Genomic DNA, 26,950 nt, shown 5'->3' with positions numbered 1-26,950 from the left:
TATAACAATGCTCCCATGTACTTGCATGAGTTAAATGCTGGTAGAGCAGATACCAGAGGATAATGTAACCTGCCTGGATATCAAGTACATACCAGTCCTCAGGGACTGGCATAGATGGTGGAGATGCCCCATTTCCTTAATATACATTTTTTTGAATCTTCTTACTTGGAAATGTGACAGTTAAGATAGCTGAGTCAGCATTTTAACTGTTTATTAACAGTGGAAACAGATGGAATTTGAGTCATATTTCTGGGAGGGCAACAGATTCCATACTGATAAGAAATTTTGTGTTCCCTTTTTGTGGGAATTGTAAAATGATAACAAATATCACTTATTCCGATTTAACAGATGGAAAAACTGAAGTATACAGTAGTGATGCTCAAGAGGGGCGCTATGCATCGACAATGAAATTTACCACCTATGCAGTATGATTTGATAGGTGCTTACATTCCTCAGGGTCACAGATTTGGTCCCCTGACAATCTGCCAGCATACTTGTAATTCCTGCTGTTCACAGTTACTCTTTCGGGGCCATCTCAAGGTTCTCAATAAATGCCGATTTGAGTGATTGAACAAACAAGATACTAAAGACATAAACTCCCTTAAATTGGATAGCTGCCTTATCTGAAAAGTGTAAGATTATCGACTCTAGCATTATTCTGAATATATGTATACGATTTAACCCATTATTAGCTACTATTTAGGTGCAGGGTTTTGATGGAGTAGTATCCAGTAGGCTGATGTTTTGTGTAGTGAAGATGTAGGAAAATGCTAGAGTTTTAGAGCAGTGCCTTTGGCTTCTAGGATCTTAGGGAAAGTAGGAGATGTGATACGCTTAACTAACCTGGATGCCATGTGAGATTTATTTATTTTGAAACAGGGTCTAGCTCTGCCCCCCAGGCTGCAGTGCAGTGGCATGATCACGTCTCACTGCAGCCTGGACCTCCTGGGCCCAAGTGATCTTCCCACCTTAGCTTCCCAAGTAGCTGAGACCCCACCATGCCCAGTTAATTTTTTGTATTACTATTTGTAAAAAATGGGGTCTTGCTTTGTTGCTCAGGCTGGTCTCAAACTCCTGGGCTCAAACAATCCTCCTGCCTCAGCCTCCCACAGTGCAGGTATTACAGGCGTGAGCCACCATGCCTGGTCTGCATGAATTTTGATATATCAAAAGGAAGTAAATAAGATGGGAGAGATGCACCGTTCCTGGGTTTCTGGAGGTATTGAAATACAGGTTGATGTGTAGAGTAGCTGGAGCAAACTCCTATTCCATCTCCTTGCTTCAAAAACCCATTTAACATATTTTCCTTGGATAGAGAATGTGTCATATTAAACTGATAAGAACAGATACTACACTTGATCTTAGCCAAAAGGGTTTCACGGGAGTAGCCTGCAGTAGATCTGGACTTTCTCCTCTGGAGACCACGTAGGAGGCTAATTTAATAGGTGAAAAGATGATAAGGAATTTAAAAAGGAACATTGCAGTGGTAACAGAGAGGCAGGGACTGATGGAAATATTTCAGGAATAGCATGGAAGATAATATTCCATATCACCTGCACTCTGATTCACTCTGGCAAATGGGACACGTGGGGGATCGGCTTCCTAAGCTATCCCAGTAATTTACACACCTGTTTGTTTCTGTGCCCATGAAATCGCCAGTGTCTTTAAGGTAAGGATCATATATTTTTATCTCAGTGTTCCTAGAACCCTTTCAATGACACACTGAAAGGTGGCCTGTATGGTTGCTGAATCATTGGAAAATAGACATTCATAAATAACTAAGGATTACAGGTTATCTCACAGTAAAATCATTAGCATTAAAGGCTCAGTAATGACTGATAAGACACTACACTGATTACATTTCAACCTAATCTTTTTAGCGATTTGTTTTTAAAAGTCTCCATTAAACTGGTAAATTCCTCATCCCACAAATAGCCATAGAGACTGGAGTGCCAGCTTCAAAATACTTTTTTTTTTCTTTTTTCTTTCTGAGCCGAAGTCTTGCTCTTGTTCCCCAGGCTGGAGTGCGATGGCGAGATCTCGGCTCACTGCAACCTCCGCCTCCCGGGTTCAAGCGATTCTCCTGCCTCCGCCCCCCAGTAGCTGGGATTACAGGCGCCTGCCACCACAGCCGGCTAATTTTTATATTTTTTTAAAAATAGAGACGGGGTTTTACCATGTTGACCAGGCTGGTCTAGAACTCCTGACCTCAGGTGATCCACCCGCCTCGGCCTCCCAAAGTGCTGGGATTACAGGACACCCACACAGGCCACCGCGCCTGGCCTCAAAATACTTTTTTCCTTAGCTGTTTTTATCGAGTGGCCAGGTGCCTATTATAGTGTTCTAAGAAGACGTTAGTCGGCACCAAGAACGTGGGAAGTACTGGTTTCCATATCGATTTGGTGGTGATCGTAAACTGATTCAAATCTCTGAATCCCAACTGCACGCCGAATTTACGGAACCAAAAACGCTCTGACGCCCGCATTTATGGGCGGACGCACAAGTATGTTACGATGGCTCGATTGCTTTTGCCTAGCGGAAATCTTTCAGTAAGGACCAAGCACTAAATAACCAAGGAAAAGGAAGTGAGTCAAGGACGTACTCCTCTTGGTGACAGCGTGGGCCGCTGAGATTTGGGAGTCTGCGCTGGGTCCGCTTGGAGTTCTGAGCGGATGGAAGATTTCAGTCATGTTTGCACCCGGGGTGATGCGTGCTTTTCGCAAGAACAAGACTCTCCGCTACGGAGTCCCCATGTTGGTGAGTGGAGTGAGGAGGATCTTCCGCAAGGGGTGAGACCCTCCTCCTCGGCAGGATCAATACCTGGGAGGGAATCTGTAAAATGTGAAGTTAAACGGGGGCACTCGGGCTAGGAACGGGCTAGCGACGGGCTGAGAGCTTTCCTGAAAGCTCTTCTACCAGTCTTTTCCTACCCACACCCCGCACTTCCCCGCCGCTGTCCTCCACTCCCAGTTGGATCTCAGGTGTACTAGGATCTGTCTGCTTGTGAGCGTGGCATCATTCCCATCGTCGAACGCGGTCATTGTTACTACCCTTGATTCACAGTTAAGTGAATTGAAGCTCAGAGAATTCAGTCAGAACCACAGTTTAAGCCAAGTTTGGATGATTACTAAGCTTGCTTCCTCGCCGCCACCTTAGCTATATTTTGACGATACTGTGGATCATTGGGACTAGATGTATTCCATTTAACTGTACCAATTCCTGGTATCTTTCTGTTTCATCTTTCTAGTTTGTGAATTAGCTTAATTCTTAGAGTTGTTTTGATGAACTGATAACACCTTGTGAATGAAGTGTTGAGTACGGTGCCCGCCACATTGTAGCCAGAATGGTTGCTGTGTTATAATTTCTTAAGCACGTTGAAAACAGCTTCCGTGTTTGTATGGTTGCATCCAATTCCACACTGAGTTCCCTAAGGATGTTGTGAAAATGCAGGCTGAGGCTGGCTTAAGACAACCAGAGTTGAAATCCAGATGACTCTATTTGCTTTTTGATCACGGGCAATTTATTTTGCTTCAGCAAGCCTTGATGTGTTAGTAAATGAAATAATTAAAGCATATGAACAGAAGCTGCTTTCTTTTAAATACAGAAAAGATTTTTATTTTGTATGAATATTGGCACAGATGAAATGACCAACTTTTCCATTTAAGCAGACTAAAGGAAATAAGTGACCTTAGAAAGGTAATGGGTATTTTACACATTTTTGAAAAATATAGATTCATCAAATTTGGATTTTAGGAATCTCCAAAAGATTCAACCATTTAAAGTATCTGGGCCAAGCACGATGGCTCACACCTGTAATCCCAGTGTTAGGGGAAGCCAAGACAGGAGGATCGCTTCAGGTCAGGAGTTCCAGACCAGCAAGACCTCTGTCTCTCCAAAAACAACAACAAAAAAAAGTTCAATTTGTTGTTTTTAGCAAATTCAGTATTAGTATATTCTTAGTTATGGACCCATCACCACAATTTTAGAACATTTTCATCACCCCAAAAAAAGCATCATAACTAATAGTAATCACTTCCCATTTCTTCCTACTTCTTATGCTGGCCTGGTAAACCACTAATTTACTTCTACTCATAAATTTGCTTATTCTGCACATTTCATATGAACACACTAATACAACATGTGGGTTTTTTGTGACTGGATTCTTCTACTTAGAATGTTTTTAAGGTTCATTCACATTGTAACATATATCAATACTTCATTCCTTTTGATGGATATAATTCCATTGTTTGGATATATTTTATCAATTGATGAACATTTGGGTTGTTTCCATTTTTTACTATTATGAGTAATGCTGCTATGAACATTTATGTACACGCTTTGTGTGGAAGTATGTTTTCATTTCTCTTGGGTAGGGAATATACCTAGGCATGGAATTGCTAGGTCATATGGTAACTCTGTGTAACTTTTTAGTATGTGCCAGATGTTTTCCAAAGTGGCTGCATAATTTTACGTTCCCACCAGCAATATATAATTTTCAATTTCTCCACATCCTTGCCAACACTTGTTATTGTCCATCTTTTTAATTATTACCCTTTGTAGTAGGTGTGAAGTGATTCCTCATTGTGGTTTTGATTTTCGTTTACCTAACGACTTATTGTGTTGAGCATCTTTTCAAATGTTTATTGGCATTTGACTATCTTTTTGGAGAAATGTCTGTTCAAATCCTTTGCCCATTTTTTAATTGGACTGTGTTTCCTTTTGTTGGACAGAGGTTTCTTTAAAACCTGAAACCAGGCCGGGCGCGGTGGCTCAAGCCTGTAATCCCAGCACTTTGGGAGGCCGAGACGGGCGGATCATAAGGTCAGGAGATCAAGACCATCCTGGCTAACACGGTGAAACCCCGTCTCTACTAAAAAATACAAAAAACTAGCCGGGCGAGGTGGCGGGCGCCGGTAGTCCCAGCTACTCGGGAGGCTGAGGTAGGAGAATGGCGTAAACCCGGGAGGCGGAGCTTGCAGTGAGCTGAGATCCGGCCACGGCACTCCAGCCTGGGCGGCATAGCGAGACTTCGTCTCAAAAAAAAAAAAAAAAAAAAAACCTGAAACCAACAAATCTGCCAGTCTTTGTTGAGAGGCTCTGCATGCTTTTTTGGGCATGCTTTCAACATTCACCCATGCAATTTACAGCTCAGTGTACAGCTTTCACTTCTTACTTGCTCAGAGCTTCAAAATTAGTCATAAGTTGAGAATTTAGGGCCTTCTTAGGTCTTTCTTGGGCATATACATTGCTCTGGGCATGTACACAGTTCTGCTTATTTGCATGACTTTCTAAATTCTCAGGAATATATTTGAGCTTTTCAGGGTCCTCTAAGGACACCTTATTCCTATTATCTACCACATCAGACAGTCATAATGTTAAACAATTACCTCGGAATTTTTTTGTTTGTTTGACAAACACTTCCTAGAAGTCTGTTCATACTAGTTGAGCTCCAAGTCAGGTAAACTAAAGACAGCTTTGTGAATAGCATCTTCTAGGAACTACCAGACTGCTGGAATGATGACAATTCTCACGGAATGGTGTTTTAAAGAGCTCCAAGCTCTCTACCCTCTCCAGTTGGTGCCAGGCTTTACATCATGTTTGCAGGCTGTTGATTTTCATGGTTGTTATGGAGCTTGGGTGGAGGGGTGAGAATATGGCAAATTAAGAATGCCACCAAGCTAACTGTTGTTCCTGAGATTCAGATAACAACATTCTTAGGTAAATACTGTGCACGTTGTTGCAAGTTTTTGCTTAATTTTCAGAGTTCTAAAAAAGTTTATTTGACAGTTTTTTACAAACATTCTCACTGTTTTTGTGGAGGAAAGAATTTTTGGAGATACTCCACCATGTCATTAGGTGCCTCGAGGGGTCTGGGTTGATGCATTGGGTACTATGGGGAATGTGGAAGCTGAGAGTAGTGTGGAGTTTTGAAAGGATGTCTCTGCCTAGGGGCGGAGTTGGGCATGAGGGCAGGACTAAGAAAGAGCGAGTGAAGGAAAAGGTGTGCCCGGAGCAGAAAAGTGGAGGGGTGGCTCAGGGTTTGGAGACTTGTCCGTCAATTCCCACAACAGAGAAAAGGGAGGACTGAGTGGGTCCTGAAAAATTAGGTAAAGCAGAGCAGTTTGCCTGGTACTAATTTAAAAAAACATACTGGCCTACTGCCACCATCAGGGTTACCCTTGGCTTGGATGCAGCGATGGTAGTTTCCGGGGCATCCGTTTCAGGGCACCGTCAGTCTTCAGCGGCAAGGCCAGTGAGATCCAAATAGGAGGTTTGATCAGCTCTGGAAGGGATGAGGGCGGTCCTTGCAGGGGCCGCTCACAGTCCAACTTCCAGTGGGTCCTCCGCAGAGGGGGCACGGCCTGGTGGCCTTACCTGGATTTGGGCATTGTCTGGACCAGTGGACTTCATAGCCACACTTGAAACAGGTGCCAGGTGGAGGTAGGTTGCTAGGAGGCTTCCGTGTGGAGCTGCGGCCCTGTAGGCCTGCAGGGCCCCTGATGGCGGAGGCAAGCATTTGAAACTCCATCCATTTTTGGCTTTTACTTTCCTCATCATGATTGTTAAAGACTATGAAGGCTAAATTAAGAAGTTCTTGTTCTGGGGTTTGAGGGCCGTCGTCAAGCTTCTGAAGCTTGCACCGAATTTGGGGGGTGGACTGGGAGATGAACCGAAAGTTTAAGATAGTGGTTCGTTCTGAGGGTTTGAAGGGGGAAGGGAGGTTGAGTCAACAGGCAGTGGAGTTTAGGTAGGGGCGTATGGTGGCGGGATGGGTTTACAAGCCTTAGGAGAGGGCAGTGGGGGAAGATGATGGGTACAGGCAATACTAGAATTGTCCTGAGGAAGGGATGGTGTAGGAAAAGAAGTGGATACAGCTGACTGGGAAGATGGCAGCTGAGAAGACGACGAGGAGGCTTGAGGGGGTTAAAGAAGACAGTTGAGAGGAAAAGGTAGGGGCTGGGAGGGGTGGACAGCAGTCAACTGGATCAAATGAGGAAAAAGAGGTAGAGTTGGGAGGAGAAAGGTGATCAGGGCGGTAAGAATGGAGGGGAAGGATTTGAACAGGTAAGAATTGCAGAGGTCAGGTTGTGATCTGAGTGGAAAAAGGCATGGACATAAGGAATTTCTCCCCATTTTTCCAGTCATTAGCAATAATTGCTTAAGTCAGTTAACATTATAAAGCTGAATGTTCTATTTGCGGGCCATTTGGACTCATTATTTACTTGGTACTGTGGCCAGGCTGTATTGCAAAAAAGACAAAGCGCTTAGGGCGAATATCTTGCCTGAGGCCTAAGGTTTGCAGGTTTTTTATGAAGCAGCCTAGAGGGCTGTTGTTTGGAATGCAGAACTGGGAGTTTCCCATAACAGAGGGGTAGGCTCGGGAGAACAGGGAAAAAGGAGACCGTCCTGGAGGGAGATGATAAAAGGAGCAATTGTCACCGCTGCCTTTTTCGTCCATCCATCCGGGAACAGGATCAAATGGCTTAGAGGCATCCCCCTAAGACCAGATGATCAGCGAGTGCCTGGCACACGCCGGAGCCTTCTTGAACCAATGTTGGATTTTTGGACCAGAGAAACTAAGAGAGGCTCTGCGGATTTTCCCTGTTAACCAGGCTTCTGGGGAAACTTCTGGGGAAACAGTAGGTGAGATCAGTGACCAATGTGCATGCACAGAGAAGCAACTAGAGACCAAGGAGCTTCCTTTGTCTGGCTGCTGTGGCTTGCTCTCTGGGGTGGAGGGGTAGGTCCACGGGGGATGTGGACCAGAACCCCTCCTGGGTTTCGGCACATACAAGGTTCTTGTATTGGTTCAAACCCTGAGAGCGCACCAACAGACAACATGAGGTGGTGTGGATGCTGTTTTTTTTTTTTTTTTTTTTTGAGACGGAGTCTCGCTTTGTCGCCCAGGCTGGAGTGCAGTGGCCGGATCTCAGCTCACTGCAAGCTCCGCCTCCCGGGTTTACGCCATTCTCCTGCCTCAGCCTCCCGAGTAGCTGGGACTACAGGCGCCCACCACCTCGCCTGGCTAGTTTTTTGTATTTTTAGTAGAGACGGGGTTTCACCATATTAGCCAGGATGGTCTCGATCTCCTGACCTCGTGATCCGCCCGTCTCGGCCTCCCAAAGTGCTGGGATTACAGGCTTGAGCCACCGCGCCCGGCCGGATGCTGTTTTAATGAGTGCCTGGGCGCAGGTGGGCTGAGGGCTAGACAAAGGTTTTATAGTCTCCTGTAAACAGGAAGTGTCCTAGTCTGACGTAATTGCTATGTTGGACACGATGGCCTCTTTCTCAATCTTCAGAGGTACGCATCTTCCTGCCGCCTCTCTTCCTGCTTCTGCTATCCTGCTGGCGCACGCTAGTAGCGCAAGTAGCCTTGCGCCTTGGGACTGGGCCTGAGAAGGGAGGAGTTACTCATCTCCTTAAGCTTTCAGGTCCCAGGGAGAATCTTACACTTTTCATCCCTGCTTTGAGATGCCAGGGAAATCTGCAGGTGTCTTCTGAAATCCAAAGTCCGTTCTAAGCTTGTTTTATAAGAGCGACACACAGTAAGTAATGATGAGTGAGTTTCTCCTCGTGGTCATGAACTTTTGTACCAATACTGAAACCGTCTTTGTAAAATTATAACTGAGGAAATTCTGACAGTGAAAGAAATCAGACCTGACTGACTCCATCTTGCTTCTAACCTGTAAGCTGCCCTCGTTCATTCCTGGGCATAGGCTGAACTAACTTTGGGAAGGAATTCAGTTCATGGTTTGACTCTGAAACAAAATTAGATAATAACCCTTTCCCAAAAAGACCCCCTTCTTGCCTGGGGACCAGTCTGCCTTTGCAGGACTAACAAATTAGCTACAAGATTAGAAATTACGGTTTAGGGGTCATGCAGCCTCTGGCTCCAAGAGTCTGAACCTCCCCACATTGCTCCTGGGGATAACATCCCTATTGTAAAACCTGACATCAGTTCTTGAGATATTTTGCAGACCTTGCACTGGATGGATCAACTGACATTACCCGGATGGGTAATTGGGCTCAACCAGTTCTGCCATCCCACCCAGTGACAGAAAACAGCAAGAAAAGCTCCCTTTGCACCCTATGATTCTATCTCCAAACTGACCAATCAGCACTCCCCACTTCCCAAGCCCCTACCCACCAAATTATCTGTAAACACTCTGATCCCTGAATTCTTGGGGAGACTGATTTGAGTAATAATAAAATTCCAGTCTCTGCACAGCCAGCTCTGCAATTGCCCATTGTAATTCCCCTGCCTTGATAAATCGGCTCTGACTAGGCAGCATGCAAGGTGAACCAATTGGGTGGTTACAATTCTTAATTATGAAGTTTAAATCTTTTGAAAATATTGTGCCTCAAAGAGGTGCCAGCAAAAAAATGAAAGTGATTCTGTATATCGTAAGATGATGTTTCAGAATTTTAGTATATAGTAAGAATTTGAAAACTTTCTTTACCTGTGATCTGTATAGCTATGTTGTACCTGGGAATACAATGTGATACAGAGAATATTCTGCATTAATCTTTCATGAGATTTCTTTATCACTTGGTAAGGTAATGAGGACTCCAATTGGCTTCTTTTGAAAAATCATAAAATCAAAAGAATTCTGGTCTTGAAGGAAAAAAAAAAAGGCGAGTTTTACTGCTGGGTTTACCCTGTGTAATCATGGTATTAAAAGAAACAAAAACCTTAAACAACAAAAAGATAATTTTATAGAGTTTATTTGAACAAAGAAAATTCACGAATCAGGCAGCACTCAGAAACAGAAGTTGAGAGAGCTCCATTCTTCAATATGGGCAAGGAGTATAGACAAAACAGGAAAGTGAAGTACATAAATAGCTTGATTGGTTATAGCTAGGCATCTGCCTTATATGGACATGGTCTGATCAGTTGATCAGGTTTCAGTTTCTTTATTTACTAAGGAAGATTGCGTAGCAATAGAAGTACAGAGACAGCCTTGGGCAAAATTTAAGTTAACAATGGGCAAGTCATTTAGTTGGCTGTGCTTTTATTTCCTCATTTGTTGAATGGTTTTTTTTGTTTTTGTTTTTTCTTAGCAAAAACCAAAAATAGGTCTATTGTAAGAGTCAAATAACATAATGCTTGTTATGATGTCATTTAAATCATAAGGTCAAATACAGGTATAAGGTGACGATTTTGGTATTTGGTAATGATATGCTATAATGGTTTCCTAGCCAGTATATACTGCATTTACTCTATAGAATTTTTGTATAATGTGCCTCTATTGTTGTTTAGATAAGCAATCTATAGATAGGCTGAATTTGAATTCTGCTCTTCTGTTTTGCTTAAATGTTTCCTTTCTTTGTTTTAGTTGCTGATTGTTGGAGGTTCTTTTGGTCTTCGTGAGTTTTCTCAAATCCGATACGATGCTGTGAAGATTAAAGTAAGAAATATAATTAGAGTTTGACATGTGTCTGTCTGTATGTATGTTCTCATTTAGGAGAATTGTATACTCAGTACACTATGCAGTCTGCGTTTGTCTTGCTTTTCAACGCTAAGATGTGATCTTTGTTTTTTTCTTTAAAATAACATTAGTGATCACGTGGCAGTGAATCATGAAATGTAACTAATTTAGTAATCTATCTTTCTTTCTTTTTCTTTCTTTTTTTTTATTCCCATGGGGTCTCACTCTGTCACTCAGACTGGAGTGCGGTGGCCTATCCTGGTTCACTGCAACCTCCGCCTCCCAGGCTCAAGTGATTCTCTTGTCTCAGCCTCCTGAGTAGCTGAGATTACAGGTGCGTGCCACTACCACTGGGCTAATTTTCGTATTTTTAGTAGAGACAGGGTTTCACTATGTTGGCCAGGCTGGTCTTGAACTCCTGACCTCAAATGATCCACCTGCCTTGGCCTTCCACCCAGTCTAGTAATCTTTCTTATTTCATTAGAAAATTTGCAATATTGTTAGCATTCTCCCACAAAATGTGATCTGGTGTAGCTGTTTTTAGGATTTAGAAGGGATTAAAAAACATAGGTCAATAATTTTGCTTTATTTTTCTCTAATTATATTTCATATTAATATTCATAATTGTATAAAGTATATTGATATGTATCTTTAATAATTGTTACTAAAAGAAAGGAAAACTATTTTTCAGTATAAATAAAGACACCTACATTTATAGTGTCTGCTTTGTAGTAGGACTATATTAGTTCATACACACACACACACACACACACACACACACACACACAGATGATCCTTGATTTATAATGGGGTTATGTCTTGCTTTAAACTCATTGTAAATTGAAAATATCATAAGTAAAAAATGCATTTAATACCTGATTAAGTGGATTGTAAAGTAAAAGAACTGTAGGTTGAAACATTGCAAGTTGGGGACTGTCTATATATTATCATCTTTATTTTACAGGTGAGGAAACAGGGGGTCTATACATTAACTATAGTGGGTCTTTACATGAAAAAAACGGAAGAAAAATTTAAAAAGCTTAATTAAGTTGGCTAAGGTCACATGGCTACTTACGGGTAGAGCTAGGATTCTCACCCTGTGTAATCACACAATTGTGAAATTCAGGTGTTACATAAGAACTCTGTTTTTTTCATTCAGAAGTACATAGCTTTTGTTTGTGGCACATATCTGATATTTGTAGTTTTTTTTCCCAAGTAATATATATATTTTATTAGCAGACCTCAGTAATATCGATAGAAAAGTAGAGTATAAAGCCCTATTCAGTTTCCTCAGTTAATTTTATGGTTTTAGAGAAACCAACATCAGCTAGTTTTAAAGACAGTGGGTATTAGGGTAAATATTAAATTTTAAAAAATGTGTACTTTCTATGAAGGAATAGAACAATTTTATTTAATGAGCAATTTTACTTAATTTTCAGTTAACTTTCAATTTAACTGTGTTGGAAGATTTCAGTTAGCATCCCAATTACTTTGTCAAGGAATTTTTTTCTTTTTCCCTTTAAGATGAAAATTATGGTAGTATATGACATTTGAAGGAGAAAATAAGTATGTGTTTGGAAAATAATTGAATAGTGGTCATGTGTTAATATTTGTTAGATACTGCAAGTAAAGTATTCAGAAACTAGTACTTATAAAGTTTATAATTGAGGCTGGAAGACAGCTAATAAAAAAAATGTACCCAGACATATAATATAGCAATGCCAGTAAAATGCCATTATTAGAAGTTCAAGGAGAGCTGTATAGTTTTAACTTGGAAAAGGTGAATCAGAGAAGGTTTTCTAAAGGCATTAGCCTTTGAATTAGGCTTTAAGAATGAGCAGGAATTAACTAAATGATAGAAATAACTTATATTCTATAAGGTAGAGGGAGTATTGGGCACATGGTCAGTGTTTCATTTTAGAAATAGCTCGCTGGCAGTGGAGTACAGGTGGATGGTTTTTGGGGGACCAAAATGGAAGAGAAAATATTGTTTAGGTTGGAAGTAAAGAGACCTGTTAGGATTCTGGGGCAGTAGCACAGATGAACAATAATGGAACCTGAAATAACATATTTGCAATGATGATAAAGAGAAATTAATGAGTTCCAGCAATAATTTTAGCAGCAAATTGATAGTATTTGATGACTAATGTATGTAATATAAAAATATGAATAAATCTAGGATGACTCAAGGTTTTGGTTTTAAGGACTGGGTAAATGGTAGTGCCAGTAACCCAGTGTATTAGTCTGTCTTCACACTGCTAATAAAGACCTACTCAAGACGGGGTAATTTATACAGAAAAGAGGTTTAATTGACTTACAGTTTCACAAGGCTGGGGAGGCCTCAGGAAACTTACAGTCATGGCAGAAGGGGAAGCAAACGTGACCTTCTTCACATGGTGGCAGGAGAGAGAAATGAGAGCCTAACGAAGGGGAAAATCCCTTATAAAACCATCAGATCTTGTGAGAACTTACTGTCACGAGACTAGCATGGGGGAACCACTTCCATGATTCAATTACTTCCCACTGAGTCCCTCCCATGACATATGGGAACTACAATTCAATATGAGATTTGGGTGGGGACACAGCCAAACCATATCACCCAGTTAAGGAGAACAGGGGAGGTTGAGCTACCAGGTGAGGTTTAGGAAATGGAGTCAAAGTAAATGGAACAAGGTTAGGTAAGGTTAACAGAATGAGGTTGATTGAAGTTGAGAGGACAAGGTCAGTTGAAGTCAAGGGAATTAAGTTAAAAGAATGGGGGATGGTTAAGGTCTATAGGAGGAAGATGAGAGGACATAGTTGAGGTGAGAAGGATCAGAAGACAAGGCCTATGAGATTTAGAGGCCTAGGTTGGTTGATGTTGAAAAGTCAAACTCAGGTGATCAAGAGTCAGTGTTTGGGTGAGGTTCATTTCCAGTTAGGTAGAGAAGATGAGGTAATGTTGAGAGGAGTTAAGAGGTTGAGTTTTGTCCTTGAGGATTGAAAGGATAAGACTGGTTGAGGCTGATAGTGGTTGCATGGGTTAAGAGATTGAAGTTAGGGTGGTTAAGAGGGTAAATTGCTAAGGTCAAGGGGGGTTGACACTGTGGCCTAAAGGAAAAACTTGGATCAAAAGAGGATGGGTTCAGTTGAGAAGTTTGGAAAAGGATGTAGAAAGGACAGTATGGATTTGGGGTGACCAACCATCATTGTTTGCCTGAGACAGTCCTGATTTTTGTACTGAAAGTTTGGCATCCCAGGAAAGAAAACATCTGGCTTCTCTGTAAAGGATGTGCAAAGGACAGGGGAAAGTATAAGCCTAAAAAAGTAAGAGCTGGAAGCAACAGCTTTCAAGTTTTAGAAAACGATTTGGAATAGTTTATCTGCTGTCCCTAGTGGCTGTTGCTGATTTTTTCTCATGAGTGCTGATACTAACCACCAAGGATCCACAATAATGGATCATACATTGTTGCATCAGACCAAGTGATGTGATTTAAGTGTGCAATATAAGTATGCTACATTTGCGAGCAGTAAGTCTTCAACTTTGCCTGCCTGTTGTGCTTTATAACAGATGGTGTTAGTTCAATTTTTAACATTATAAATATTGTGACCAAGTTTTCTAAGATTAGATAATGAAAATGAGAACAGTTATAATACCAGTGCCAGTATGATTCAGACATCACTGAAAAAGGAAGCTAAATGACTGTCATTTTAATGACATATGGAAGGACACCTACAACTGGATTAAGGAATTAAATAACCAAAACGGAGCATACTGCACAATATGCAAACAAGAAATTGAGATTGGGCATGGTGGAGACAGGGATGTGAAAACAGATACGAAGACTGAATCTCACAGGTCCAGGATGAGGCAGGCAAGTACTTATAAATCAATCATAAGTTTACTCATCTCCCCGAAATACAATACTATACTCAGTCTAAAATAGAGCTGCTGAGTTAGCTTGTGCATACCATACCAATGAGAACATGCATTATCATATTGTTCTCTTGATTGCTCTATGAAATTGACTAAAGTGACATTTTTCTGATTCAGAGGTTAGAACTATTAAAATATCCTATGGATGAACAAAAGGGGGACTGGTACCAGGTCTGTTGTCCTCCTATGTATACTGTTAAATTTTACCAAGGATCGTGCTTTCTATAGTATATCAATGCTAAACTGAAAAATGGCACCAAGAAATGTCCAGGTACTTGATTAAGAAAAAACTGAGTTTTAAATTATATTCTAGGGCCAGGCATGGTGGTTCATATGTGTTAATCCCAGCACTTTGGGAGACCAAGGTAGGTGGATCACTTGAACCAGGAGTTCAGGACCAGCCTGGGCAATATGATGAAACCTCATCTCTACAAAAAATGCAAAAAATTAGCCAGGCCTGGTGGTGCGTGCCTGTAGTCCCAGCTGCTTGGGGCTGATCTGGGAGGATTGATTTAGCTCAGGAGTTTGAGGCTGCAGTGAGCTGTGATCGTGCCATTGCACTCCAGCCTGGGTGACAGAGCGAGACCCTGTCTCAAAAAAACAAACGACCCAAAAAGCCAAATTATCTTCTGATTTCTTTGAAGATTTTAATGAAACCACAGAAAATGTAAAACCAAAAATTGTTCATATCTTGTCAGTTGTTGCTTTTGCCCAGTTTTCTTTATGGGATGCCAATCAGATATATGTTCTATTCTTTAACTATGCCCAACATTTCTATTATGATTTTTCAGCGTTTTCCCCCCATTCTTTTTTTTTGTACTTTATTTTTGTATATTTTCTATTGTTTTATCTTGTAGTCACTAAATTTCTCTTTTGCTATGTTCAATCTCCACATAAAGCCATCCCTTGATTTCGTGATTTCAATTACTATATTTTTTAGTTTTAAAATGCACATTTAATTCTTTATTACACATTCTAGTACTCTGGAGAAATCTTCTATGATGCCATATCTTAATCTATTTTTTCCTTTGATATCTTGAATATATACAAATTATTGTTACTTTAAAGGCCTGTCTCCAACATAAGGATCACTGTAGACCTGCTTTTATTATCTAATTTTTCTCTTATTTTTTTCAGTTATATGATTCTATCTTTAAACATGCCTCATAATTTTTTAATTAAATACTGGACATTATTTATAAACAATTATAGAGGTTCCAGATAGTATTGTTTTCTTCCATAAAAGGCGTATCCTTTTTTCTGCGATGCAGATAGATTGAGGGCTGATCCGTCTTAATATCATCCAGGTGTGAGCCAGGTCATGGCTTGATTTCAGTTAAGTAAGACTTAGGCTGTCCTGTCTGTTTCTTCCCTATTCCTAGCCTCTAATCTGTCTGTATTGAAAAAAAAAACAAACAAAAAAAAAACAAAAAGAAAACAAAAAACCTTCCTTGAGGAAAACAATATTATCTGGAACCTCTATAGTTGTTTATAAATAATGTCCATGGACCTACATGACTTTAAATTGATACTCCAGGAAATTATGCTCTATTTTTCAGAGAATTTTCAACCTAGTGGTATGCTCCTATCTTACGCAGTTCTAGAATTTCAAAACTGTCTGTTGTGTGTGTTTTGATCTCTATTTTTTTTGTCATTATAGCCCTGTATGGTGGTTTCTGTAACCCCCAGTAGCAGCCATCTACCTGATTTCAAACCTTGGTTCTTATCCTATGGGTTTACTAGGTGTGTCAAGGGTTTCCAGGGTAAAAACGGGCTTTCAACTCTAAGCTCTTTTGGAACCCTTCCTTTATTAGGTCTTTATCTCTTAAACTCCAAGAGACTGCAGGTAATAACGTTTTTTGGTTGATTATTTTGTTTTGCAAATTACTTTGGCATTATTGGATAAATTTTAGATTACTGGATAAATTTTGTACAGAAAATAAAGACACAGGAAGAAAGTTTATCAAAGTAGTATACAATAGAGTAGCATCTTAGGTAGAGGTTTGATTTTAATGTATGCTGGTAAGACAGACATTTCACACAATCAAAATTAGCACTGAAAATTTCTTTTAAATCACACAAAGTACAGATATATCTCTCAATAATACAGTCAGTTCCTCGTGCCCATCAGCAGTAGGTCATTTGCTGTTTTCTTAGTTGAAAGCATATGAGGAAGTTAACTTGTATTGTAGGTTTGTGTTTTATCCCTTTTACATACATGCAATTATTAATATAGTAATTCATTATTTTATTTTTATTTATCTAAGTTGTTTTGTTGTGAAACACAATACAGAAACCAAGGAGTGTATTGAACATACATGTACAATTTAATAAATTATCATAAACTGAAATCCCAAGTAACTGCCATCTGTGTCAAAAAGTAAAAAGTGTTAGCACTCCAGACACATTCTGTGTGCTGTTTCCTAATCTCTCCTCCTGCTGCTCCATGCCTTCCTCTTGCCCCTAAGATAAACACTACTGTGCTTCATTTTTTGTTTTTTTGTTTTTCTTTTGAGACGAACTCTTACTCTGTCACCCAGAGTGCACTGGTGCAATCACTCTTACTCTGTCACCTAGAGTGCACTGTCACCCAGAGTGTCACTGGAGTGCAGTGGTGCGATCTTGACTCACTGCAACCTCCACCTCTTGGGTTCAAGTGATTCCCCTGCCTCAGCCTCCTGAGTAGCTGGGACTACAGGTGCAAGCCACCGCGCCCGGCTAATTTTTTGTATTTTTAGCAGAGACGGGGTTTCACTGTGTTAGCCGAGATGGTCTTGATCTCCTGACCTCATGATCCTCCCACCTCGGCCTCCCAAAGTGCTGGGATTATAGGCATGAGCCACTGCGCCCAGCCCTACTGTGCTTTTTGTAGTAATCAATTCCTTCGTTTTACCATCTTAGAATACATCCCAAAACCTTTTGATTAATTTTCTTTGTTCTGAATTTTATATCCGTGGAATTATATATATTCTTTTGTGCTGACTTCTTTTATTCAATATTATATATGTGAAGTTCATCTGTGCTTCAAATCTGTCAGGGATCAGTAAGCTTTTCATGTAAAGAGCCAGATAGTAAATTTGAACTTTTGCATTTACTGAAGTTTGCTGTTGTAGTACAAAGGCAGTCATAGACAAAGGTAAACAAATGAGCATAGCTATGTTCATATGTTTCCATTTTTATTTGTTTCAATAAATTTTTAAAATTTGGTCCTTAATTTTTTTTTTTTTAACTCTTTGGTTGTTCAGGAGCATTGTGTATAATTTCCATGTATTTGTACAGCTTCCAAAGTTCCTCTTGTTATTGATTTCTATTTTTATTCTGTTTTGGTCAGAATAGACACTTGATATGATTGATACTGTTTTGAATTTGTTGAGACTTGTTTTGTGGCCTAACATATGGTGTATCCTGGAGAATATTCTATGTGCTGATGAGAAAAATGTGTATTCTGCAGCCGTTGGATGATACATTCTGTAAATTTGTCTTAGGTCCATTTGGTCTAGGGTATAGTTTAACTTTACTGTGTCTTTGTTGATTTTGTACCTGGATGATCTGTCCATCACCAAAAGTAGGGTGTTGAAATCCCCTAATATTATGTATTGCAGTCTGTCTCCCTTTAGATTTGTTAATATTTGCTTTGTATATTTGGGTGCTCAGGTGTTGGGTACATATATATTTACTATTGTTACATTCTATTGTTGAATTGACTCCTTTTTCATTATATAATTTCCTTCATTCTCTTTTTAGTTTTTGACTTAAAGTCTATTTTATCTGATAAAAGCGTAGCTACTTCTGTTCTTTTTTTGGTTTTCATTTCCGTGGAATATCTTTTTCTATTCCTTCACTTCCAGTTTATGTGTATCTTTATAGACGAGGTGAATTTCTTATAGGCAGCATATACTTGGGTGTTATATTTTGATTCAGTGAGCCACTCTATGTTTTCTAACTAGAGAGTGTAGTCCATTTACATTCAGTGTTATTATTGATAAGTAAGGCCTTACTACTGCCATTTTATTGCTTGTTTTCTAGTTGTATAACTCCTCGCTTCCTTTTTTCATTCCTTTTTATGTGATTAAGTGATTTTTATCTGATAGTATATTTTAATTTGTTGCTTTTTATTTTTAGTGTATCTGTCATGGATTTTTGCTTTGCGTTACCACGAGGCTTACAGAAAACATCCTATAGATATAACAACTTATTTGAAATGGATACCAACTTAACTTTGATTACAGAAAAAGGAAAAACCAAAATAAAAACCTATACACATTAACTCTCTTTCCTCCAACAATTTGAATTTTTGATGTTACAATTTATTTATTTATTTATTTTTGAGATGGAGTCTTGCTTTGTTGCCTAGGCTGGAGTGCAGTGGTGCAATCTCAGCTCACTGCAACTTCCACCTTCCAAGTGATTCTTCTGCTCAGACTCCCAAGTAGCTGGGACTACAGGCGCGTACCACCACACCCAACTAATTTTTGTAATTTTAGTAGAGATGGGGTTTTGCCATGTTGACCAGGCTGGTCTTGAACTCCTGACCTCAAGTGATCCACCCACCTCAGCCTCCCAGGATGCTGGGATTACAGATGTGAGCCACTGTGCCTGGCCACAATTTACATTTTTATATTGCCAATCTCTTAGCAAACTGTTGCAGTTACTATTTTTAATAGTTTTGTTTTCTTACTAAAGATAAAAGTGGTCTAAACATTAGGATTGCAGTATTAGTATATCATGCAGTGTTCTTATCTTTTAGTGTGAAGAACTCTCTTTAGCATTTCTTTTGGGAGAGGTCTAGTAGCAATAAATTACCTCTGCTTTTGTTTGGCAGTCGTCTCTCCATTTCTGAAGGATAACTTTGCTGGATATAGTATTTTTGGTTGTTACAGTATTTTAGTTTGTTTTTTCTCCTCAGCACTCTAAATATATTGTCCCACTCTCTTCTGGCCTATAAAGTTTCTGCTAAGAAGTCTGCTGCCAGGAATATGGATGTCACTCATATCGTTTGCTTCACTTCTCTTGTTACTTTTAGCATCTTATCTTTGACTTTGGTGTTTGAGAGTTTGATTATAATATGTCTTGGGGTATTATTTGGGCTGAATCTTATTGGTGACATTTTACCTTGCTTTACCCAGATATTTATATATTTCTCCAGGTTTAGAAAGTTTTCTGTTATTATTTCTTTGAGGAAGCTTTCTGCTCCTTCATCTTTCTTAGTTCCCACTTTAACTCCAATAACCTGAATACTTGCTGTTTTTAAGTTGTTCCATAGATCCTGTAAGCTGTTTATTACTTTCATTCTTTTTCCTTTTTTCTCTTCTTACTGTGTATTTTCAAATAGTTTCTCTTTGAGCTCATTGATCTTTCATCTGTTTGCTGAATTCTGTTGATGCTTTGTAGTGCATTTTTTGTTTCATTCATTGTATTTTTCAGCTCTAGGATTTGTTTGATTTTTTTAGAAATTATTTCAACTTCTCTGTTCAATTTCTTGATAAATTTCTAAATGGTTCTCTTTTATTGAAGTTTATTTAACTTCCTTGAAACAGCCATTTTCAGTTCTTTGTCTGAAAGATTACACATCTCCATCATTTTAGGGTTGGTCTCCAGTGCCTTATTTTGTCCATTTGATGAAGTCATATTTTCCTAAAGGTTTCTGATACTCGAAGAAATGTGACAATTTGTGTGCATTGAGAGCCTCTGTATTTATCTTAGTCTGTGCAGTCTGGTTTTGTTTGTGCCTGTCCTTCTTCAGAAGGTTTTCCAGGGATTCTAAGCACACTGACTGTTGTCTTCTCTGAGCCTGTGACAACTTGAGCTGCCTCAGCACTAGAGAGTGCTCAAAGCCCAGGCTTGCCATGAGTCTCATGAGGGCTCCAAGGTTGGCATGGCTTCCTGGCCCAAATGGATCTGTGGAAGATCCAAGGTAGGTACTGGGGCTGTGTGGGAATGCTGACCAGGTACTTGAGTCCAGAAGACTGTCTCAGTGCCCCAGACAAGCATGCCTCCCAACAGCTCTCTGCATAGGCAGGATGGGTTCTTGACTGTAGCAAAAGGAACTGGAGTTGAGACTGGACCCCTTTTGGATCTGCTGTGGGGAGGCTGATGACCCCCTCTCATTGCCACAGATGAGCATGTGTCATTTGGCAGGTCACTGCATCAGTAGGGTAGTTCCTCAACTTCCACAGGAGGGGCTGAAGCTGAGACTGAGCTGCCTTGGGATCTACTGTAGAAGAGAGGATGGCATGCCTGTCACATTGGCTCAGGTGGGTGTGCATTTCCCAGCAGGTCCCTAGACAGGATAGTTCCCCAACGGTGGCCAGAGAGGCTGCAGCTGAGGCTGGGCCCCCTCAGGATCTGCTGTGATAGGAGGTTGGCAAGCCCATTGGGGAGGCCTATACTCCTGGGCTGCCAGATATGGTTGAGTCTCCCTTTGGGTCCTTGTGTAAACAGGTCTGAGCTGGGACCTCCAGCTGAAGGTTGGAGCAGAGCCACAGGGCCACTTTCAGGCTTACTGTCAAGACCAATATCAGCAGGCAGACAAGCCTTTCTGCTAAGTCACTAGCATGTGTGATTCCTTCTGGACCTCTTGGCGGCTGGTTTTGGTTGTAGACTGAAGGCCAAATGGGGCTGTTAGCTAAGCCCCTTGAAGGACTGGGCTGTTTCCCAGGCTTGAACTTAGAAGCAAGCTCAGTGAATCACCCACCTAGGTGTGAATGCATTCAAAACAACCTTCCTAGGTCTTTGGCTCCATCAGGGTTTGACAACCTCCTACCTGAATTCTGAGGCTCCTGCAGAGAGACTTTTTACTGTGGATAGATGCAGGATTCTTGTTGCTATGGGGGGATATGAGCAGGTTACCTTCTATTCTGCCATCTTGGTGACATCCTGAACATTCCATTCTTGTATGCTTTTCTCTTGTACATGTACAAAAAGGAATTGCTAGATTATAGGGTGTTGTATCATACTTCAATTTTATTTGATAGTTCCAAACTGTTTTTCAGAATGACCATCCGTCCATACTGTTACCAGCAATTTATCGTTAAGGCTGCAAATACTTTGTATTGTCAGTTTAATTTTGTTTTGTTTTTAAAAATAATTCTGGTGAGTGTGTTATGAATTGCTATCTAATTATGAGGTGAATTTAAATTTTCCATGGTGACTGATGAAGTTAATCACTTTTTGTATGTCTGTTGGCCATTTTTATATTCTATTTTGTATATTCATTTTTGTGATATGTCTATTGAGGCCTCTTCCTCATTTGTTTCTACTGGATTATTGGGGTTTTTCCTACTATTTTTTAGGAGTTTTTTTATGCATGCCAGATTATAAAACTTTTAGTCTTCACTTTCTTAATGGTATCTTTTGATGAACAAATTTTCTTAAGTTTAATACAGTTGGCTGGGCATGGTGGCTCACACCTGTAATCCCAGCACTTTGGGAGGCCGAGGTGGGTGGATCATAAGGTCAAGAGATCAAGACCATCCTAGCCAACATGGTGGAACCCTGTCTCTACTAAAACACAAAAAATTAGCGGGGCATAGTGACACGTGCCTGTAGTCCTAACTACTCAGGAGGCTGAAGCAGAGGAATTGCTTGAACCCAGGGGGCAGAGGTTGCAGTGAGCCAAGATTGTGCCACTGCACTCCAGCCTGGTGACAGAGTGAGATTCCCATGTCAAAAAAAAAAGTTTAGTACACTATATTTTATTCCTCTTTTACTTTATGATTTTTTTTTCTTTTAAGAAACATGTTCCTTACTCCAAAGTATAAGTATTTTTCTATGTGAATTACTAAGAGTTTTGAATTTTGCCTTTTGTATTTGGGTCTACATTCTATTTGGAATTGATTTTTTTCTTTTTTTGTATGTGATATGAGGAATATATTCTCTAATATTAATAGATAAGACATTGTGCAGTCATCATATACTGACAATAGCATTGTTTCCTGACTGCTCTTCTGTGCCTAATTTGTCATAAATCAGCTGTTCATATAAGTTTTTAAGTCTGCTTCAGGATTCTCTGTTCTGTCACATTAGTTTATTTGCAAATTACATTGTGATTTCCAAATTAACTCTGCCTTTCTGGAATAAATTCAACTTGATTATGGTATGCTATCTTTTTGGTAGGTTGCTGAATTCTTTTTACACTATTTTATTTAAGAATTCAGTATTTGTGTTCATATATGAAACTGGCCTGTTATTTTAATTTTCTTGTGAAATTTGATACCAGGGTTATGCTTACCACATAACTCATACAGAATATTTGTTACATTGGCATTATTTCTTCCTTGGGATAATTCACTGGCACAGCCATCTGACCCAGGAGTTTTCTTTGTGTGAGGTTATTATAGATTTAATTCTTTGTAGATTGTAAAACTATTCAAGTTGTCTATTCTTCCTTTGTCAGTTTTGAAAAGTTGTATTTTTCTATTAATCTGTCCATTTTATCTAAGTTTTCAAATTAATGGCATAAAATTACTCATATTATTATACTATCTCTTTATTGCCTATAGAATTTGTGCTGTTGACCTTTTCATCTAAATACTCTTTGTGATTTCTTTTTTTCTTAATCAATTTCACTTTGATGAAAAATGTTTTTGTTTTGTTGTGCTTATTTCTTACTGTATTCTTTCAGTCTGAGGACTCACTGCTATGTAGTGGGGAATTCTTTGCTATTTTTATTTAATTATTGCTCTCCCTCCCTTTTCTTTATTTTCTAATTCTGGAACTCCTATTAGCTATGTGTTAGAACTTTTAGGTCTCGCTTTTGTAAAATACTTTTTTTCATTCATCTCGTCTTTATCTCTTCATCCATTATTCCAGTGAAATCCTCTGGTTATGCTTCTATTTTACTTACTTGATCTTTGCTTTTTTGTAGTTGTTGTTTATTAATTTCAGCCATCATACTTTTCTTTCTTGAAGGCTTTGCCACATACAGAAGACTTTTTTATACAGGTAATATAGCATTAGCTCCTTTTTACCTCTATGGATTTTTTTTTTTTTTTTTTTTTGTAGATACCTACTTCTGGCTCATGGAAGGTATTCCTTTTTGTTTTCAAGTGCAGCATTATATTAGTATTTTTATGTTATTTCTCCATAATATAATTTAGGTTGGTGGTTAATAGTGTGAACTCTGGAGGCAGAGAACCATTACTCAAAGCCAAGCTCTGCCTCTTTGACATGTTATTCAAACCCCCCCGTGTCCCATATTCCTTACATATGATAATACAGATAAAGATAATATGTATCTCATGGATTTTGTGAGGATGAAACAAGACAGTATATGTCAAAATGCCTGTCACATAACAAGTAATCAGTAGATATTAACTCTTGTTAGTTGAATAATGGTGGCAGTAGTACATTAGTTATCATTATGTGATCAGAGTAGATGGTGGAGATTTTGCCATGTGTTTGTATTTGGCCATACTATTTCAGCCATCTCCTCTATAACTTAAAATTGAAAATTGAGTCTAACAGACTTAGATAACTTACTACCTTTTTTCCTTTTCTACAGATGGATCCTGAGCTTGAAAAAAAACTGAAAGAGAATAAAATATCTTTAGAGTCGGAATATGAGGTACAGTATGTTAATGTAGTCTCTGTCTTACAACAATCAGTTACTGGTTTTATCTGCCTTAAAAGTATTAATAGTACAGAAAAAAATTATCTTGAATATATAGTATTTGATAAACTATATAGTCATTTGAAAAGAAAATATAGATGGATCCATACTTAATATACTACAAATAAATAAATTCCAGATGGATCAAGAATTTAAAAGTAAAAAGCAAAATGCTAAAAGTACTAGGAGAATATAAATGGGGAATTTTGTTTGTTGTCTTGAGTCAAAAAAGCCTATTTAAATGTGATATAAAACCCAGAAGCTCTAAAAGTAAAGATTAATGGGTTCATACATACAAATTCAAAAGTTCAGACTAAAAAAATGTATATGAAGTCACAAGTTATATGAGAAATCCTACAAATATAGTTTAATCTTATCATGGCACATTCATTTACTTAAATATGAAGACCATCTCCAAATCAGTGTGAAAAGTTCAACAATTCATTTGTTCAGTAAGAACATGGGAAAGCATAGCATGTAAAACTTTTGGACAAAAGGAAATAAGTATCATTCTTAAACATATGAAGAGATGCTCAATTTATCATAATAGGAATATCAGAGTGTAATGAGGTATCACTTTTCACCCATCTAATTAGCAAAAATCAAGGAGTTTAATAGCACACTATATTATGGGATGTGGTGAGGTCGGATGTTCTTCATGTCTTAGAGTTTGTAATTTTTTTGACTGGATTATATTTTCCTGTTTCTTTGTATATTTGGTCATTTTGTATCGAAAGGTAGTCATTGTGAATACTACACTGAAGAAAATTCTGAAGAGTGTTCATTTTTGTTTTAGCAGACAATTTAATTGTTGGCTAATCACCTTGAACTTCATTTTGTGCTTTGTAGGGAAGTATCTGTTGAAGGGCTACTATCTTTCCTTGACCCTTCTCCCTTGTTGGGACTTAATCTCCAAACTGTCTCCCCAGAGAATCTTGTCAAGGCTTGGCTTGAAGCTTTGTTGGGGTGAATCTCAATAAAATCTTATTCTCAGGCATAATTTTTACTCCTGTAGAACAGCCCTTTTGGTGTCTTAGGTGGATGTCAGCGTAGCAACAAAATGTTAAAAGAAAGTTCTCCACTGTGGCAGGCCTGAAAACTCCATATTCTTGACACTGTTTTTTCTCAGCATTTCTTCATGCTGTTCCACACTCAAGCCTATGCCAGTTGGCTGTGAAGTGTTATGTCTTGGGTGGTTTTTCTCAGCACATTTACACAGCCCATTCTTCAGCCACTGTGCATGTTTTGTAGAATTCTACAAGGAATCTCCTTCACCAAAGATCTCTAAAGACTAGACCACTTTTACATGAACTTGTTATTTAACAATTTTCTTCAATTCTGTTAAGCATATATATCTTATGTTACCTGGATAATGGCCATTTATTCTTTATTAAAATCTTTTAATAACTTTAGATCATTTCATAACTATACTTGAAAATACTTTAAATTCTTCTTGTATGCTAAATTAGTTGAATTTTGTTCCTTTGTGTATATATGTAATACAGACTCCTGGTAAAACTATAAGTGAACAGTATTTTCATTTACTACTTTCCCATTGATTAAAAAAAAAAATCCTGTAACTTGCTAACTTGTAGTTTTACAAGTGCTATACCAGTAGTGATGCTATGGAGAGTTTGTCTGGGAGTAGATTTTCCTTCTAGTTCTTCTAGGACCTATAGAATCTGAGAGCTGAAGAAACCATGTAGACTATTTGGTCCAACTTTTTCATTGTTACTTATCAGAGAATTAATGCCCAGGTGGCTTAAATCACTTTCCAAAGATTATATAGCTAGTTAGTAAGAGACTAATGCTTAGTATCCAAGTGTCAAGGTAAATTTATATCATTTTCCCTGTCTCTGGATATAAGCTATCCTTTGTTTTCTCAGTCTTTTTTTTTTCCTGTCTTACTCAATTATTCCAGAACAACCAAAACAGCAGATATGTAAAAGTTAATGTCAGAGTGGTGGTCAGTAAGAGAAAGGTGAAGAAACATTTATTTTCCCCCTTTTATTCCACCTTTATTTTTGTGCTTGAGAGGTACTTCAGACTAAATGAAGGTAGGATGATCCATAATGTAGTTACAACTAGTTTCAGTTGCCCAAAAGTGTTTTGCTTATGGTAGCTGTAGGAAAAGTCTTTTCATTCCTAAGACCAGACATAAGACAAATTATCTTGGTGTCTTTTCTTTTTCATAGAAGACTTTAGGGTCTCCATCTTTGTTCTTTTCTTCTTATTTTCTACCATCATCCCTGATAACCCTTTCAGTCATTATCGTGCTGGATCAACCTTCAAATTTGTACTTTTGTTTTCCCAGCTTCGGCCTTTTCCTTGTCCTCTCAAAAATAAGGCATGTAGATTCTTTCTCTATTTTAATAGTTTTATGGTTAAGGTGGAGTAAGATAGGCATTAACATCAATAACAAACAAGAAAAGTTCTAAATCTTAAGATGACATTTCATCAATGATTATGATTGTAGTTGATTTATTTGTTACAATTGTAATTGAGGACCTATCGGATACTTTCTACTCATTTATTCATTGAGTTGTGTCCTAATCAAAGCCACAGGGCTCTTATACTAATATTTATACTTTAATTTTCTGCGGCTCTATAGAAAATAAAAGACTCCAAGTTTGATGACTGGAAGAATATTCGAGGACCCAGGCCTTGGGAAGATCCTGACGTCCTCCAAGGAAGAAATCCAGAAAGCCTTAAGACTAAGACAACTTGACTCTGCTGATTCTTTTTTCCTTTTTTTAAAAAAAATAAAAATGTTATCAACTGGACTTCCTAATATATATCCCTATCAAGTGGAAAGGAAATTCCAGGCCCATGGAAACTTGGATATGGGTAATTTGATGACAAATAATCTTGATAAAAGGTCATGTACAGGTTTTTATACTTCCCAGATATTCCATCTGTGGATGAAAGTAACAGTGTTGGCCACGTATATTTTACAACTTGAAATAAAAAATGTAAATACTGGTCCAAAACAGA

At 38.8% G+C, this 26,950-nt stretch overlaps 1 protein-coding gene, 2 long non-coding RNA genes, 1 other non-coding gene and 1 pseudogene across 6 annotated transcripts in view; 2 read left to right on the top strand and 3 right to left on the bottom strand.

Annotated features, from left to right (window-relative positions):
• LOC114679595 (uncharacterized) overlaps nt 1–26,950 on the top strand; it is a 167,344-nt gene that overhangs the window by 78,123 nt on the left and 62,271 nt on the right. The gene's annotated exons all lie outside the window — the stretch shown is intronic.
• On the bottom strand, nt 275–3,929 carry LOC144330350 (uncharacterized). The gene is made up of 3 exons (XR_013396417.1): nt 2,917–3,929; nt 1,062–2,866; nt 275–736 (listed from the first exon to the last, which is right to left on the bottom strand). It is a non-coding gene; the product is annotated as an uncharacterized LOC144330350 (long non-coding RNA).
• LOC114679930 (U2 spliceosomal RNA) lies at nt 1,190–1,385 on the bottom strand. The gene has a single exon (XR_003732020.1). It is a non-coding gene; the product is annotated as a U2 spliceosomal RNA (small nuclear RNA).
• COX16 (cytochrome c oxidase assembly factor COX16) lies at nt 2,550–26,950 on the top strand. 3 transcript variants are annotated; one of them, NM_001194897.3, is given in 4 exon segments: nt 2,550–2,757; nt 10,338–10,409; nt 23,849–23,911; nt 26,568–26,950. In NM_001194897.3, coding segments are annotated over 4 exon segments (321 nt in total). In that variant the 5' UTR covers nt 2,550–2,688; the 3' UTR covers nt 26,685–26,950.
• On the bottom strand, nt 6,174–8,715 carry LOC144329702 (transcription factor NF-E4-like; annotated as a pseudogene).

This window comes from Macaca mulatta, chromosome 7, assembly GCF_049350105.2.
Source record: "Macaca mulatta isolate MMU2019108-1 chromosome 7, T2T-MMU8v2.0, whole genome shotgun sequence".
NCBI lineage: Eukaryota > Metazoa > Chordata > Mammalia > Primates > Cercopithecidae > Macaca > Macaca mulatta.
Note: the sequence above shows the minus strand (reverse complement) of the source record. Positions and strands in the feature narration are given on the sequence as shown.